The following is a 16,887-nucleotide window of genomic DNA, read 5'->3' on the forward strand; positions in this document are numbered from 1 at the left end:
TTCTTTATAAACACAAGTACATAATGTTTATTTGAAATTCCAATTTATTACAAGTTTACCCTTGAACGGGGCCCTTCCTCCTTAAAGACAATTAAAAAAAAAAAAAAAACAACAAACAATTCAGGTGTCACTGAAGTGGGAACACAGGATTCTCTCACTGTTAACAAGAACAGACTGGCTCTAGGGTAAGAGGCAGGGGGAGGTGTTGGTGGCTGGGATCACGGAACTGTAGCGTCAGTGCTAACTCCGAACCTGTGGGAGAAGGGACAGTAAACCTATCCAGCAGCCACTGGAGCAAATCCCCCCGGTCTCTGGGCAGGGTAGGCGGGGCGAGACAGGGAACACACCTTGAAATTCAGTATTAAGAGGCTTTATTCTCAAGTTCTAGGAGCTGCAATCCCCTTGGTGGACATGTTTTCCCTTAACTTAAATAGTTACAGAAGAGCTGAGGTGCTCGCATTTGCTAAATTCAAAGCTGGTAGAAAAGAAAATTAAACCCTGTTTTGCATTTTATCAAAATCTGCCATAAAAGGGAAAGAAGACTAGGAAGTCCCGCCCAACCAGAGCCACTAAAGCCAGACTCCTTGCGGAAGGGCCGGCAGAGCTCCTCCACACCCCCCCACTCCCACCCCACGCGCAGCTGGCGGACCGGCAAGATTCAGCTTCGTGGGGACACGGTGGGGGGAGGCGGGAGGTGGGGGCTGTAGATGGAGGCGGCAGAATCGGCGGTCGGGGCAGGCAGAGGGACAACCCTTCCCCCCCAGGTCCCACCACCTGCCCCGATGACCCTCCAGCCCAGCTTCTCTGAAGGAGAGAGGATGGGCGGAGGGAGGAGACGGGGCAAAGTAAAGCGAACACGTTATCATATAAACTGTACTGTACATGTGCCAAAGCAAGATGACAGAAATATCTTACAAGATGTTCTTTATACAATATCACTGCTGAAACAAGCAACTTTTAATAACTAGAAAAGTCAATTAAAAAAAATTAAACATTTAAATTCTTCCTGCTTTTCTTCTCCCCTAAGAGCTTGTCTGGTACGTGGGTGGGCTGGGCTCCAACACCCCTCTGGCCAGACCCATTGAAGTAAAGGTTATACGCATGATTATAAGCAGGACTCCAGTCTCTAAGTGAAGTGCCTTAGGTTTTTTGTGGGGTTTTTTTTAGTTTTTTTTTTTTTAAGTTTTTTTTTTTGTTTTTTTTTTTTTTTTTTTCTGAGGGGGTGAGGTGGGGTCGGGTGGGAGCAGGGAGAGAGCGGTCACAAAGAGGGGGAGGGGTTAGATTCAGGAATGGCTCCGGGACGTGTCCCTTTACTCTGCCAAGAGCAACTCAAAGGAGCACAAGTGTCTCATGATGCTGGTGAATACAGAACGTGGTGTGGCACTCACTGATAGCGTCACCTGAGGGAGGGGGAGCGAGACACAGAGGACGGGCTTGAAGAAACAAGACTGGGTGTAAATACAGATTAAAAAAAATCAACACCACCTCCCCAGTTGGCCTGATTACCCCCGATCCTTCTATGTAATGCAGTAACCCCTCCCCTAGAGACCAGAGGCTTGGCACTGTTGTGGTGGCCAAAGCGAGAGGGACCCCGGGAAAGAAGGTTAAAGGACAGGGGCTCACGACAAGGGCTGTACCCCCAGCCCCTCCCTGGACACTTTCAGGGCCAAGGCCCTCGTCTACCACCCGCCGTGTCTCTGGGCAGAGACCACCCAAGAGCAGGTTCTCCAAAGAGCTCTGCGTGCGGAGGGCCCTCTGGAGAGCTGGGGAGGGCGGCAGAAGCTCGGGATGACGGGCACTTCAGGACTCCCCGTGACTCCCTCCCTTCCACACTCCTGTCCGCCTTCCTCTCCCGCCCCCCCCCCCCCCGCTCACCCTCCCCAGCTCTCTCCATTCCCCCCACCTCAGCTCCCTTACCAGGGCCCTGCCTCTCTATTTCTTCTGCCTTCGTCCCCTGGACTGTCCAATGGGCTCTGACTCACTGTCCCCTTCATCTTCAGCAAGCCGATCGGGAAACTTCTTGCGTTTCCTGCGGACATATGGGTGGCCAGGAAGGTGTTTATGCAACAGAGCCACCAGACACTGTTCTGTCTTCACCATACAGTTTAGCACATGGCTGCCCCGGCAGTTGTAGAGCTCAGCATTGGTAAACACTTGCTTCATGTCAGTAAGAAACTCCTGCACAGAGCGGTAGCTCCCACAGGAACATTTGTTCTGCATTGTCTGGAAGTCCATGGGGTGGGTGATGACATCGTAGTAATCCTCGGCCTCGTCTCTGGTCACCGGCTCCCTGTGGAAGAGAACCAAACGGAGATGTGAACGTAGCCTCGAGAACAGACACAAACCTTGTTATCAAACCATCGCTCCCAGAACGCCCGCCCCTGCGGAGATCGGCCAGCTGGCAGGCGGAAAAGAGGTGCGTCCACCTTGTACAAAGTGCTCTCCCTTACCAGTTTGGGAAGCTAACTCTTCCACCACTCACACATGTCCTAAACGAAGGGATCGGGGTGGATCCCACGGCCTCCGCTCAGCACGCCCCAGGCCAGCTGCCTATCTGCACGCTCTGAGAACCCACAAGGTGGGTCCTGCTTCCCTGTGCTGGAGACACAAAGCCCACCTGAAAGGCCAGCTGAAGCGGTACTTCACAATCTTGTGGAGGATCTCTTCACACTTCTGCAACTCCAGGCTTTGCCTCCGGGAGCTCCGCTTGGTCTGGAGTACCTGGCACCAAAAAAGAGAGGCATGTTATTACAGGTCCAAGAGAAGAGTGGACGGAAGAGAAAATGTGTGTATCTGTTTTTAAAAAAAAAAAAAAAAAAAAAAGGAGTTCAACCATTTTCTTGGAGCAGAGATAGTCAATATCTGACATTCAAGTCAGGGAGTGCGCTCAGTCAGGGGGCAGGCGTCTTCCCATCAGCCCACTTGCCTCTTCTCTGCAAAGGGAGCAGCAGAGGGCAGGCAGCAGTTGCCGTATTACAGCCGTCCTGCTGGAGGTCAGCTAGTCACCACTGTCACCAGGACGGCGGCCTGAGAGCAGATGGACCTGGGATTATGTGCACACCATGGAGGGGTATAAAACAGCAAGTGCAGAGAGCTGGACTGGCTACAGGGACCACTGGCGGCTAACTCTGTGGGGGTGGAGGGCCTGAGGGAAGAAAAGCGAGAGGCACGACTCCTTTCCCAGACTCTCCTGCTGCAGGCATGTGGGAGCTAAGTGGCTGAGGAGGAAACGGCGGGTGTCCCCTCCAGGGAGTTATCACTGCTGCGGCTCACAGTGGTCAGAGCTACGGGCTTGAAGAGTTAGTTAGGGTCGGGCCAGCAGAAGGATCTCACAATGCCCCCGAGCTCCCTAGAGGCTCACTTTATGCCCCCAACCCCAATTTGCTCTGTCAGAATAAGTTAATTTTCAAGAGCCTCTTTATTGTTCTTGGAAGCACAAGTAAAATCTGAAGTAAAACCACTAAAATTACATTGGTTGGGGGAGCAGAGGGGAGGGTAACACCCCTCCACGACAACTGTCGGCAAAAGACTCAAGAGTGAATGAGGCTCCAACATTGCTGACATTCCCACAATGGAGACCCAGCCCCTCTGAGCCACTGGAGACACATGGATACTATTTTAAAATCCCTAACAAGTCACAGGCTGCCTATTAACTAGGGGAGACGATATCTGCAGGCTACAGCAGGGGAATGCCGGACATAGCTGCTCCTGGAGGGCCTGCTGCCTCCAGGCCCACCCATCTGCCACACGCAGCAGCCTGCAAAGTTGGGGAGGGGGGCGCCAGGGGGAGGCTTCCACCTGTTGCACACTGGCGGGGGAGGGGGGGAGCGTTAGAGGGAAGGGGAGAAATCACTTACCAGCTCCTCCACCTCAGCGTCATCCACAGGTGGTACCTTCGGCCGAGACTTCCTAGCAGGATGAGGCTTCTTGCCTGGCCGTCGTCCTGGCCTCGCTGCAGGAGGGATGACACCATGCTTGCCCCTGACAGTCTTTCGAGGTCTCACTGAAATAGAAAACATGGATTTGGAGTCGAACAGCTGAGGAAGAAGGGAACACATCTATGGAATGGGAAGAGCACCCAGTCGAGCAAAGCAACGGCTCCCTGTGGCTGTAAGGAGCTCTTACAGTTTCTCTCTTGCCTTACCTAACAGGACACTTTAAAGGTAGAGAAGGAGATGAACGGATAGCTTTCATCAACTGCCAAAGACCTGCTAAGAGTCTCTTCGGCAGGCTCTCTTCAGAACGGCTCTCTCTGCCCCACTGTTCACAGTCACTCCTGGGAACGAACGAGTCAGTGGTGAGCTGACTCACCCAGGAGGAGAGGCCGTCTGCTAACAGGTCTGCCTGGAATTCCCACAGCCCCAGCTCAGCCTGTCAACGTACGTCCTTATGTGGAGGGGGACTCTGAACGTGGAACACTTCCTAGTTCCCCAAGGAATCCTACATTCACCACAACCTTCTCAGAGAAAAGCAGATACCTATGCAAAGTCTCCCTCATCGAATCCAATTTCTGGCTTACCCTAGTCCAGCTTTCTTGCATTTCTAAAAACCACAGACAGTGGACCAGGCCACTTCCACAAGAGCCCTTGCCCACAACCCCGAAAGGAACAATAAAGAATACAAAGACCCCCAAGATGACCTGTGTCTCAGGTTTACAACAGGTGGTCAATGTCAGACAAACCAACATTTCTCAATATGTCCTCCAGGAGCGATGCTCCATAAGGATTAGCTCAAAGCTTCTCCACTGAACACAGGGAGGTGACATGTGGACAGAGACGGGGGTATACATAGTCCAGTGACACAAAGAATCAATAAACAGTGTTTTACATTCACTTCTGGACCTTGATAACCCTTCATAAGCTATTTTAAGGTCTCTAAGCTCAAGACCAGGCTTGAAAGAGAGAATAAAAAACTGACACCAAGGATGAAACTCAAAATGCTAGAGACAGCCACCAACCCAGAGCCTCGAGCTGTACTAAGGAACACATCTTTGGTGGCCTAAAAGGTGCAGCAGACAAAGGCCTCAGAGGTACTAATATTTCCTAGACCCTTTTGGCAGACAAGAACCTAGAAACCTGGAGAGAGAACAATTCCTTGGAAAGAGAAGATAACTCACAAGTGAAAGCATTCACTACTCCGAAAACAAACCAAATGAGTACACTGTTACATTCAGAATCTATTCCCAGACAACCGTGCATCTGAACTGCACCCTCTAGCCGGCAGATGAAGTCTCTTCCTGTAAGGGACTACGTGTCTCCTTACCCTGGATAACTGGAAAATTATGCCTGGGGAATAAAAAAAAAAAAAAAAAAAACCCTATAGGAATGAGAGAAATTAATGGGTCTCAAATTAGAGCCCTGCAGGACTGGGAAGATGGGGGCAGGTGGGCACACCCAAACCTCTCAAGGTTTTAGCAGCACCACTGCCAGAAGACTGGTCACACCAAACACCTTCTCAGACTCTATACCAAGATGTGAATGTTCAGAGTGCTGTGATCTTGGGAACTGTATCATCTGTTCAAAAGCTCATCAAAATCTTGACTTGTGGTCTCTTTTCTACCAACCTACAAGGAAGGGTATATACTTTGCAAAGGAGAAGGCTGTTGAAAGTCTAGACTGCAGGACTTTAGGCTTAATCATGAAAAGGACTCATGAAAAATGACCATCACAGAAGTGAGAGAGTCAACGAAGTAAAGTGTAAATGATGAGGCCTCCCCAACCCTGGCTCCTGCTGGCATCTAGTGAGAAACAGATCTGAACCTTCCAAACAACTACCCTAACCCATGAGAAAACAAGTCTTCTCTTTTTAAAACCAGCAATAGACCTGCATGCCACATAAATGAGAAAAATCACTGTAACCAGAGAAAAAAAATCACTTCTCTGACAGCAGCACTGAACCAGAGGCTAAAACAACCGTTAAGAGATGACAATGGGCCTAGACCTTCCTTACCCATTGTCCCCACTGTCCCCATACACTGAGAGGTTTGAATCAGGAGACTCGTCATCAACACACTTGGGGGCTTGAATTCCACTCAATCTTGGACCAACTGGACCTACCATAGGGCTGATCCAACCTCCCACTAGGAAAGTGGTTAAATGGCATCTTGAAAACCCATTTGAAACCATGGCAGTGGAGTCACCCACCCCACAGCCACAACATGTGAGAGCAATGCTGGGTGGGAGTCCGCTGCCAACGCAGTCTTCCTAAGGCAGCCTGGAAAACTGTGAGGTCAACTATGAAGGCAAACTGAATACTTACATCGCAAACCAGCCACCTCATAATCTTCTTCCTCCTCTTCCTCCTCCTCCTCTTCCTCCTCTTCATTGCTCTCATCATCTTCACTGTCCTCAGAGGCAGACTCTTCAGTGTAATTCCTGTGGGGAGGGAAAAGCACGTAGGGAAGGACCGTGGTTCTAGGCCTAAGCGCTCCTGAGGAAGGATGAATTCCCACACCCCTGCAGCTTTCTCCTCTTCACCAACTAGGCAGGTTTGATGACAAGGCCAGGACACGGGAAGCAGAACGAAAGCCTAAGCTTCAATGGCATCTCTCCCCAACCAGGCCATAAATGCTTTGGATGAGACACCAACAGCACCAGAAATCAAGCCCAAAATACAACCCCACCTCTCCTCACATAAAACAACACAAAACCTGTTTCTTTTGTCTCAACAGAATCAGCCAGGTAACGTAACATTCCAGATATGAAAAGTTGCTCCCGACCTTGGGGCAGACTGAACGAACGAGCAGCCCGGACAGGTGTTACTCCACCTTGACGGCCCCGTTCCAGGAGTGGGACAGCTTACAGATGACCACGACATCAAAGCAATGCTAATCCCGGCTCTGAACAGCTGGTCTAAAGCCCCGCCATTTCAGAGGAGTGTGCCTTACTCGGCTCTCAGTGTGGCTGGAGCGGAGTGAGAAATAACTGAGTAACGCTGTCACATGGGGTCAGGATCAAACAGCTCTGCCCTCTCGGAGACCAAGCCAGAGCACCCAGAAGCTGCCCTTTCACAACCTCCAATTGCAATGTGGGAAACAACGGGATTAACTTGGCCAGTATGAAGGCATCTCCTCTTTACAAGGCCCCGGTGTTCGGCCTTGTGGGGGTGAGGGTGGTGAACAAAGCACCACCTCCACTCTCAGGGCAGCAGCAATCTCCTGGAAGACAGTCACTTGTAAGCCTAATCATGGAGGCACGATGCACCAAAGACCGCGAGACTGGATGCTCACTTGGAACACAGAGGAGGAACAACTAATTTTACGAATACAAAAACACTTCAAAAAAGTGAAATTTTAGGTAGGCCATAGGCAGTTCCCTCAGTACTGGGGAGAGGGAATATTCCCAGCTAGGAGGAACACACAGAGGCAAGGATACCCAATGAACAGTCTGTAACAAGCACACAAAATGGGAATAAGGGCTCATAAAAACAGACCGGGGAGGGACCCCACGTCACGCTCTCAGCTGTCAGCATGGAGCCTGGAGCCTGCTTTGGATTCTCTGCCTCCTTTTCCTCTCTCTGCCCCTCCCCTGGTCATGTTCTCTCTCTCGTTCTCAAAAATAAATAAATGTTAAAAAAAAATTTTTTTTAACACAGACTGGGTGCACCTAGGGCTCAGTCAGTTAAGTGTCCAACTATTGGGTTCAGCTCAAGTCATGATCTCACGGTTTCATGAGTTTCAGCCCTGCATTGGGCTCTGTGCTGACAGTGTGGAGCCTGCTTGGGATTCCCTCTCTCTTTCTCTCTCTGCCCCTGCCCTACTTGTGCTGTCTCTGTCTCTCTCAAAATAAATAAACAACAACAACAAAGACCAGCATTCTATAACAATCTCAAAAATTAGGCCCAGGAATTTGGACTGTACTTCTAGAGGCAGTGGAAAAATTAAGGTTTTTAAACAGGAGAGTAACACGAACAGATCTCTGCCTTATGTAAACTGTTCTGGTATCACCACAAAAGCTGGACGAATAAGAGGGGGAAAGATTGGAGGTAAGGAATTAAGAAGCCACTGGAGGAGCCCAGATGAGAGAGACAGGAGGGCCAAATGACAGCAGGGACCATGGAGAGTACACAGCAGATGACTGATTTTGTAAGACGTCTGGACACACAGATAATGTCTGGCAAATGAGCATGGAAATTGAGAGAGAGGAAGACTTTCAAGTTGACAGCAAAGTTGTAATCGTGATCAGGAAGGAAAACAACAGGTATGCATAAGGAAGGTCAGGAGTTTCGGGATTTTTAGTGGTGGGTGGTTGCAGAAGTGATCGCAAATCAAGAAGTGGCCCAAGTGGAAGTAAAAGGCAAAAGGAGACATACTGCTAGGCAGGATCAAGAAGACACAGAACGTGTCTCACAACGAAGATGAGAAATGTCAACCTTAAGCTAAAGTGAAATCAGAGTCCTTTGAGCTCTTACTGTAACACCTTAAATGATCAGGCTCCATACGCAAAAGATGAACTTACAGCTCCTTAGAATAATTCAGTTTGAATAACTAAAGCTTAATTATAAACCAGCCATTTCATCTGTTTTTAAAAGAAGAAATTCTCACCTGCCACGGGAGTTGCGCCTGGCAGTAGCAGGCTGGCAAGCGGGGCACTGCCACTCACCATCTGGCACCTCATAGAGGGCTGGCCTCAGACAAAACAGGTGGAAGGCTTTGTTACATTCATCACACAAGATCAGTTTGTCATCCTCACCTGCAAGGAGATAAACTTGTAGAGCACTGTCGGGAGCACAGCAATGGTTGGCAAGCTGTAACAAAGAGCCACTCACCCTCCATTAACGCCATAGGGGAGCCAACAGTCTAGCAAACTGTTATCCCTTTTTAGAAAAAATGCAGTCATTTCTGAGAAGAAATGAAGCATAACTACACTACTCGTAATTTAACACTCAGGTCTTCTGACTTCTATCCCCAAATCCAACTCCATCTAGGACAGTTAAAACATTTACAAAGTGGCAGCAAATACCAAGTCCGAGCAGGAAATGTCACTGCTCCTCTCCCACTAAGAAACAAATCCCCATGAAGTATTAACATTTCCTATCCATCCTCTTCCTCGATACCCATCTGATATCGTTCTCTTAAATCACTCAGTTTCAAAATATATGAAATCAACCTGACATGGTCACTTCCCTCTAAAACATTCATTCTAAAACAATGTTGAGAGCAACTGATGGGTTTTACACAGGATCTTTTCATCCTTGGGAAGGGAATTAAATCCTAACCTAGTTCACAAAATAACTTCAGCCACTGAGAAGGCACTTGAGGGCTATTAGTCATTAAGTTCCTTTTACACGGGTTCTGAAAGCTAAAAGCATTAAAGAGTCCCAAACGCCTTGCTCTGTAAGGACTGTGACAGTTGGCCCAAACCTGAGTATTCTTCCCAATGCACAAATACTGCCCTCTGCTGGTAGAATATCTTACTTCATGGATGACTAAAAACTCAGATTTAAAATTGTAGGTTAATTTTGTTCCCTGTAGAAAATTTAAAGATTGGCAAGATAAACCGCTCTTATATTCAAAACTGAGGAACAAAGGGTTTTCTCTGATTTGCTGTCATGTTACTTCAAAGGGCAGCATTTTACAGATCTCTAGAAAAAGGCAAATTCTGTTCCATTACACTTGAAAGTTGTGCAAAGAAATCTTCAGGGGGGGAAATATCTTTGGAATGGAAGCCCCAGTCCCTATTACACTCAGACACACAACACTGATTTAAATATACCTTTCTTTCGACAAACTTTGCATCTAGCATTTTCTGCTGACATATCCCACTTGATACAGGCATCAAGCATCCCAAGTAGAACATGCATTCTGGAAAAAGTCTGAGCTTCACGGATTGCTGTCTTCCATTTCTCCAGAGCAGACGCAACCTAAACAGAGACCACATCAGGTCAGCGCTGCCACAGCGACCTCAAGGACATGACATGCAGACTGTCGGCGAAATGCTGCCGGAGAGCATGAACTGACAGCATCAGGAACAGGTGGAGGGGTGAGAGAATGCTGGATACATTTATCTCCTAGGGCTTTTCCAGTCTCACCCGTTTAGTTTATAGAAGAAATCAAGGCTCTGAAGAGTGGGAAAAACTTACCAAAGGTTACATAAAGAATTAAGGCAGGGGATGGGGGGCGGGGGAGGGTGATCAGACACCTGTCTCTTCCAGTGAAATCCACTTAAAGATTGAGTGTCATTTAAAAGCACGAACACTTGTGTACACGCTAAGCGTGCAGTGACGTCATGTAGCTACCGCAACTCTGGTCAACAAGATAATCGGTTTCTGCATTATGTGCCACAACCCCAGTTTACAGGGCCTGGAAATTATAGTAAATACTCTCCATGAAACATTCTACAACACTTAAAAAATATTTTAATTTTTTTTTAATGTTTATTCATTTTGGAGAGAGATACTGTGAGCAGAGGAGGATCAGAGAGGGAGACAGAATCCGAAGCAGACTTCAGGTTCTGAGCTGTCAGCACAGAGCCCGATGCAGACCCAAACCCACAAACTGAGATCATGACCTGAGCCAAAGTCAGCCACTTAACCGACTGAGCCACCCAAGCGCCCCAACACTTAAAAAAATACTATGCACTGATCTGAAGTATTCCTCTTGACTTTATCACCAACTTGTAAGTGAAAATTTCAGAGGCCCAGGGCTCAGACTCACTTCTTCTCGGGAGTTACTCTCAGCATAATAAGCACTGCCTCTTCCCATCTTCAGAAAATGCAAATTAATTCAGAATAAGCCAGGGAAAACACAGTTAGGAAGGGGGAGGAGGGGTTAAAACTCTCAACAACAGGGGCACCTGGGTGGCTCAGTCGGTTAAGTGTCCAACTCTTGACTCGATTTCAGCTCAGGTCACGATCTAAGGTTCATGAGATTGAGCCTGCATTGGGCTCTGCGCTGACGGTGTGGAGCCTGCTTGGGATTCTTGCTCTCCCTCTCCTTCTGTCCCTCTCTCACTAGCACACATGTGTGCCCTCTCTCAAAATAAATAAACTTAAAAAAAAATTCAATGATAAACACAACCCTCTCTCCTATAAAATATACATTCTAAGGAAAACCAGAAATGCCATTTTTGGATAATTCCTTTATTTGTATTACTGTTTCATTAATCAAAAGGTGTTTATATCTTCAAAACATTTCTTACCTCAATGATGAGGTAAGCATCTGCATAAACAAATGCCTCTAAAGGGATTATCATTCTCAGACAGTCAGAAAACACAGCAGCGATGGACGAGGGAAAGCTTGGGAGCTACACCGGAAGCTGAGAGATTAGGTCATCCTACTGTCATCCACCTTGTGGGGATCGTATTGCTTAACCCGGCCAACCTGGCCGTAACTGAACTCAAATTCAAGGAGCGATGCCTACTGCTTTTACAACTTGGCTACCAGGCCTAGCTGACTAACAATACCACTGCTGCACATCTCTGCTCTACCCTAGGCAGAGGTCTATTTTAAGTAATATAGTCTTTATCTTATAGGAAAGGCTAGTTATCCTGGAAGCCCACAGGCTTTAAAATAGAGCTGCCAAGGGACAAAGACCGTTGAGCTACTTCTGAAGCTGTGGTGTGAGGTTTGAGAGTGGGGAACAAAGGCTGCCCTTTCTCTTTCTTATGGAAACAGAACCACAGAGAGCCCTGTGTGTATCAATTCATGAATAACAAGAATACGTAATATAAATACAACAAAAAGTCTATTTAAGGGGCAGCTAAAATTCTAGTAGAATCTGGCTCATTCCTTACTCCAACTTCCACTGCAGATAATTTCAACATCTGCCTTCAAAATACAGTACAATTTCCTTCCTTCCCTCCTCAGAGCTCCTCAGTAAAATGTGAAGTCCACAATTGCAGCTTGCCTCGCTGGGCTGGGCTGTTCCCATGATGCCAGGGAGAGCTGACCTATGGTACACAGATTCTTGTAGCATGGTAACAACCCACATGCCTTCAATGGAATACAAATTTAAGAATTTTAGGTTCAGGAACACCTGGGTGGCCCAGTCAGTTAAGCATCTGACTTTGGCTCAGGTCATGATCATGCAGTTCCTGAGTTTGAGCCCCGCGTCATACTCGGTGCTGACAGCTCAGAGCCTGAAGCCTGCTTCAGATTCTGTCTTCCTCGCTCTCTGCCCCTCCCCCGCTCATGTTCGGTCTCTCACTCAAAAATAAGTAAACATTAAAAAAAAAAAAAAAAAGATTCAGTCCTTAAAAAGAGTGCCCTAACAGACAGAAATGGCTCAAATGGGCTTTGCTGTCCTCTAGTGGACAGACGCACGAGAGCATTCAAGAGTCCTATTATAGCATATAGTACCCTCTTTTTTTTTTTTTTTTTAAACTATTTCCTATGAATTACAAGATTTGAGTGCTCAATAGCACATCTGGCCTCGTTAAAATAAAAAAAAAAATTTTGGAAGATCCTGGAAATAGGCTTACTTAACCTCATTTTAATACAGACTTGAGACATAATTTATGTTAACAAGTTCACCTGTAAAGAAACAATGGTTTTTCATGTATTTGCAGAGCTGTACAACTAGCGGCATAATCTTAATTCTAGAACATTTGCAGCACCCCCGAAAGAACCCCTGCACCCACTAGCAGCCACTCCACATCCTCCACCCTAACCCACCACTTCCCCAGACCTAGGCAACCACTAATTCACTTTTGGTCTAGAGATTCTCTTATTCTGGACATTCTGTATACCTTTTGTGTGGCCTTTTGTGACTGACTTCTTTTACTGAGCATAATTTTTCTAGGTCCATCCACATCGTAGCATATAACAATACTTCATTCCATTTTAACTGCTGAATAATAACCACTGAATGGATAATTCACATTTTGTCTATCCATTCATCAGTTGAGGGACATCTGGGGTATTTCCATTTTTGGGCTATTATAAATAATACTGCTATGAACATATGTGCACATTTGTATAATCTTCATTTATTATTTTTGCCCGAAGTCTCAGCAATTTGGGGCCAGGTCTCCTTCACATTTCTAGATCCCCAATCCCAGCGCTCTTGACATCATAGATACTGGATAATCACTAGCATCCTGTTAAACCCACTGAGTTATCCACTTAGACCAGCCTACATTCCAACCAACCTCTAATTTTGAGGGCAAAACATTAGGCATTCAAGATTTGAAAGACCATCCTGTTCTCCTGTCACTGTAAAAACTTCCAAACAGTCCAGCACATTAAAACAAAAACCCCACACCATATTCAAGACACTGGGTTTTTTGTTGTGCTTTTAAAGACACTGTTTTCAAAACAGATATACAGTGGCAACAAAGTTTTGACATTCGACACTGGTGGTATCCAGTAAATCCTCTAGGTCCTACAATGCTGCTGGAGGCTAAACACATTATTCTGATGGAAAATTCAAATCTCTAGCATGTTTAAATAAAATTGGTCCCTAGGTAGAAGTGGATGTAACAGAATCAAGGGGAAGCCAGCTTACCTGCAAAGTTCCCATTAATCCTTTCACTAACAGTAAAAAGGCAATATCCTATCTTGGCTAGGATATGACAAGGCTTTCAACCATATTCTTCCACAAAAGAACATTTAAAATGGAAAAATAGATAATCAAGTTTAGGGACAAATGCATCCAAAGTAAATAGCCTAAAAGAACTCAGGATTTTGCCAATTTATACAACGGCTTTCCCACTTAATGCAAAAAAAAAAAATTAAATAAACATTAAATATCTGAAATCATCAACTATTACAAAAAGGGATTCGAGAAACCATCTACTTTTATAAGTAAGGAAACTGAAGCCCATTTTAAAGACTGATATTAGTTCAAGCAACCACCTAGTGCCAGCTGAAAAACCCTAGCCTGTGCTAAGTGGAAACCTTCAAAGCAAAGGGCAGTGGAAAATTTCAGAGCTGTGGCAAAGCTGACCTTTGGTCGGGAACTGCAGGCAGGGCATAATGCCATTTTAATGGAGAACATTGTTGAACTACTTAGTAGGCAACCTAATTGATTTTCCAAGAAACTCTTCCATGCTTTCCATTTGTGTACCATGTGTCTGGGCCCCAAGGTTAAACCAGCAAAACGCTCATATTTTCCTCCCCGATCAAGTTAAGAATGAAGTCTCATATGACAAGCTAAAAAGAGGTTACTTTGCTATGGGAAGGAATATTAAAAAAGAACTTTTGACAAGAATTCTATAGCTACTGCTGCGCAATGAGAAACTGTTACTGGCAAAGAAATGTCAAGGGAACATCACATTAAGAAAGAGACTCTTCTGGATACAGTTAAAAATAAAGCCCATGCAGTACTCAGCAAGGCTAAAACTGAGGTCTAATGAGAAAAGACTTAGCAAAGGAGACTATTAACCATCTAACATCTTAGACTTCATCTAGAAGCCTACCTGAATGCCGTGCCACCATCAAAAGAGAACACAGAGAAGTGGGAACTAAATCCCAGGAAGATACCAACATGTGTGGAGTGTTTGAATCTAAGTCATGAATTAACAGTTAAACCTTTATTGGGGTGCCTGGGTGGCTCAGTCTGTTAAGCATCTGACTGCGGCTCAAGCCAAGATCTCACAGTTCATGGGTTTGAGCCCCGTGTCGGGCACTGTGCTGACAGCTTGGAGCCTGGAGCCTGCTTCAGATTCTGTGTCTCCCTCCCTCTCTGCCCCTCCCCACTCGCGGTCTGTCTCTCTCTCTCTCTCTCTCTCTCTCTCAAAAATAAATAAAAACATTAAAAAAAAATAGTTAAACCTTTATCGGACTGAATCTTAGCTCTCTGCTCTGCTTACCTCCTTCCCAAAAGCATCCTTTTATCATGCTTCACCCTTGGCCTGAGGAAGAAACGGAGGGTAACTTGACAACAGTGTACAAATACCTGAGGAGCTTTAGAGAATAAACTCATTCTGTGTTCTGTATCAATTTGGAGGGAAAACAAGGACCGGCTGGCCCGTGAGGAGAAAGCCAATGTCAGCTCAATCTAACGAAGCCTATGTGCCCTTCCACGACTGGATTAACTCCTACTTATTCTTCAAAACCCAGCTGACATGGCCTCTCCTCCGGCCCCGCTTTGCCCTAGGTACCCCTCACAGGCAGGCTGGCTCCTGCACTTTCTCATCAGCGCTCGGATGCCACCAAGACCATCCTTCCCATGCCAGCGGGACTCCTTGAGGGCAAGGACTTCTGGCTTCTACTCATCACCATGACCTCCAGACTTCCCACACGACTGGCACAAGGCAAGTCTTTACCAGATGTTTGTGAACAGAAGGAAATGAGGGAGTGGAGAAAAATCAAAAACAGGGAAAAGTGTTCTTCTATGGGATAATGCCTGGGACCACTCCCTTCATGTAGTGTTTTCAAATTCTTTTCTTCCTAAGTAATCTTAAGCAGAAATCTAATAGACAAAACAAAAAAATGGAGCTAATTATTCTAATAAAGAAAAACCAGAGACATTTCATCAGTAAGGAATTAAGATTCTGAGAAAACAGTGTCATGTGGATCTATATGGACTGAAAGCAGACAGAGGTTATGCTGAGGGGTGAAAAATCGCAGAACATTATGCAGATGACTCCATTCTGTACAACTGCCATAAAACTATCTTCATATGTATACAGAAAACACACCAAAGTACTAAAGACTGATATCCTTGGGGAGCAACACCAGGACAGGAGTGGTTTCATGTTTTACGGTACCTCTCACACTGGATTTACTTACAATGAGCAGGTTACTTTTAAAACTTAAAAACCAAAAAAACTGGATATCCACATGCAAAAAACTGAGGTTAGACCCTTACTCTACAAAAATTAACTCAATATGAATAAAAAATTCATTTAATTATTAATTTTTTTGAGAGAGAGAGAGAGCACGCGCGCACACACACCTGTGTGCACAAGCTAGGGAGGGGCAGAGAGAGGGGGAGAGACTCCACGCTGTCAGCACAGAGCCCAACGCGGGGCTCGAACCCATGAACCACGATATCATGACCTGAGCCGAAATCAAGAGTCAGGTGCTTAACTGACTGAGCCCCCCGAGGTGCCCCTGGATCAAAGATTTAAGTGTAAGAGCTCAAACTCTAAAACCTGTAGAAGAAAACAGAGGGGAAGGACATTGGATTTGTTGACACTGGATTTGGCAATATTTCCTAGATGTGACACTAAAAGCAGAAGCAGCAAAAGAAACAACAGGTAAGGTGAATTTTTGTCAAACTTTAAAACTTTTACACATCAATGGACATCACCAAGAGAAGTAAAAGGCAGCGCACAGGATGCGAGAATATATTAGCAAATCACACATGTGATAAAGGATTAATACCCAGAACGCATAAAGAACCTACATAACTCAACAGTGAAAAATATACAACCCAATTAAAAAGCAGCCAAAGGACTCAAAGCAACATTTCCCCCAAGAAGACAGACAAAAGGCCAACAAAAACATTGCTCAACATCACTAATCATTAGGGGAATGCAAATCAAAACCACAAGAGATCACTTCACACCCATCAGGATGACTGCAACCAAAGAAACAGAAAATACCAAGTGTTGGCAAGAATGCGGAGAAATTAGAGCCCTTGTGCACGGCTGATGGGCATGTAAAATGGTGCAGCTTCTATGGAAAACATGACCGTTCTTGAAAAAATTAACCAGAATTACTATAATGATGCAGCAATTCTACTTCTAGGTATACAGCCAAAAGAACTGAAAGTAGGAACTAGAACAGATAGCTGTACACTGGTGTTTAAAGCAGCATTACTGGATGTGAGGGCCACCGGCTGCAGTATCTGTCATGCCAGTTCTCCAGGATGGATCTGGCACATGTGGTGGGCTAGCTGAGTGTATCCTTCCTCCCTCACTGTACAGCCCTCCTGAACCTTCCCCCATAGAGCAGGACCATTCTTCAGTCAAGGGTATACAGTGGCACTCCCCTGCTAG

At 46.0% G+C, this 16,887-nt stretch overlaps 1 protein-coding gene across 3 annotated transcripts in view; it reads right to left on the reverse strand.

The window, feature by feature from the left end:
• BAZ1B (bromodomain adjacent to zinc finger domain 1B) overlaps positions 1 to 16,887 on the reverse strand; it is a 73,866-nt gene continuing 56,979 nt past the window's right edge. The window contains exons 14-20 of one of the 3 annotated variants that reach the window (XM_047089138.1): positions 9,714 to 9,861; positions 8,543 to 8,690; positions 6,259 to 6,374; positions 3,858 to 4,003; positions 2,618 to 2,721; positions 1,918 to 2,290; positions 1 to 1,400 (exon numbers count right to left, since the gene is read on the reverse strand). In XM_047089138.1, coding sequence (XP_046945094.1) covers positions 1,933 to 2,290; positions 2,618 to 2,721; positions 3,858 to 4,003; positions 6,259 to 6,374; positions 8,543 to 8,690; positions 9,714 to 9,861 — 1,020 coding nt within the window. In that variant the 3' untranslated portion in view covers positions 1 to 1,400; positions 1,918 to 1,932. Of the gene's footprint in view, positions 2,291 to 2,617; positions 2,722 to 3,857; positions 4,004 to 6,258; positions 6,375 to 8,542; positions 8,691 to 9,713; positions 9,862 to 16,887 lie in introns of all 3 variants that reach the window. The other 2 variants (XM_047089139.1, XM_047089137.1) reach the window with 2 other exon arrangements.

The sequence above is a fragment of the Lynx rufus genome, unplaced genomic scaffold, assembly GCF_022079265.1.
Source record: "Lynx rufus isolate CCGP_SWC_20201006 ecotype Redwood Valley unplaced genomic scaffold, mLynRuf1.p SCAF_27, whole genome shotgun sequence".
Lineage (NCBI taxonomy): Eukaryota > Metazoa > Chordata > Mammalia > Carnivora > Felidae > Lynx > Lynx rufus.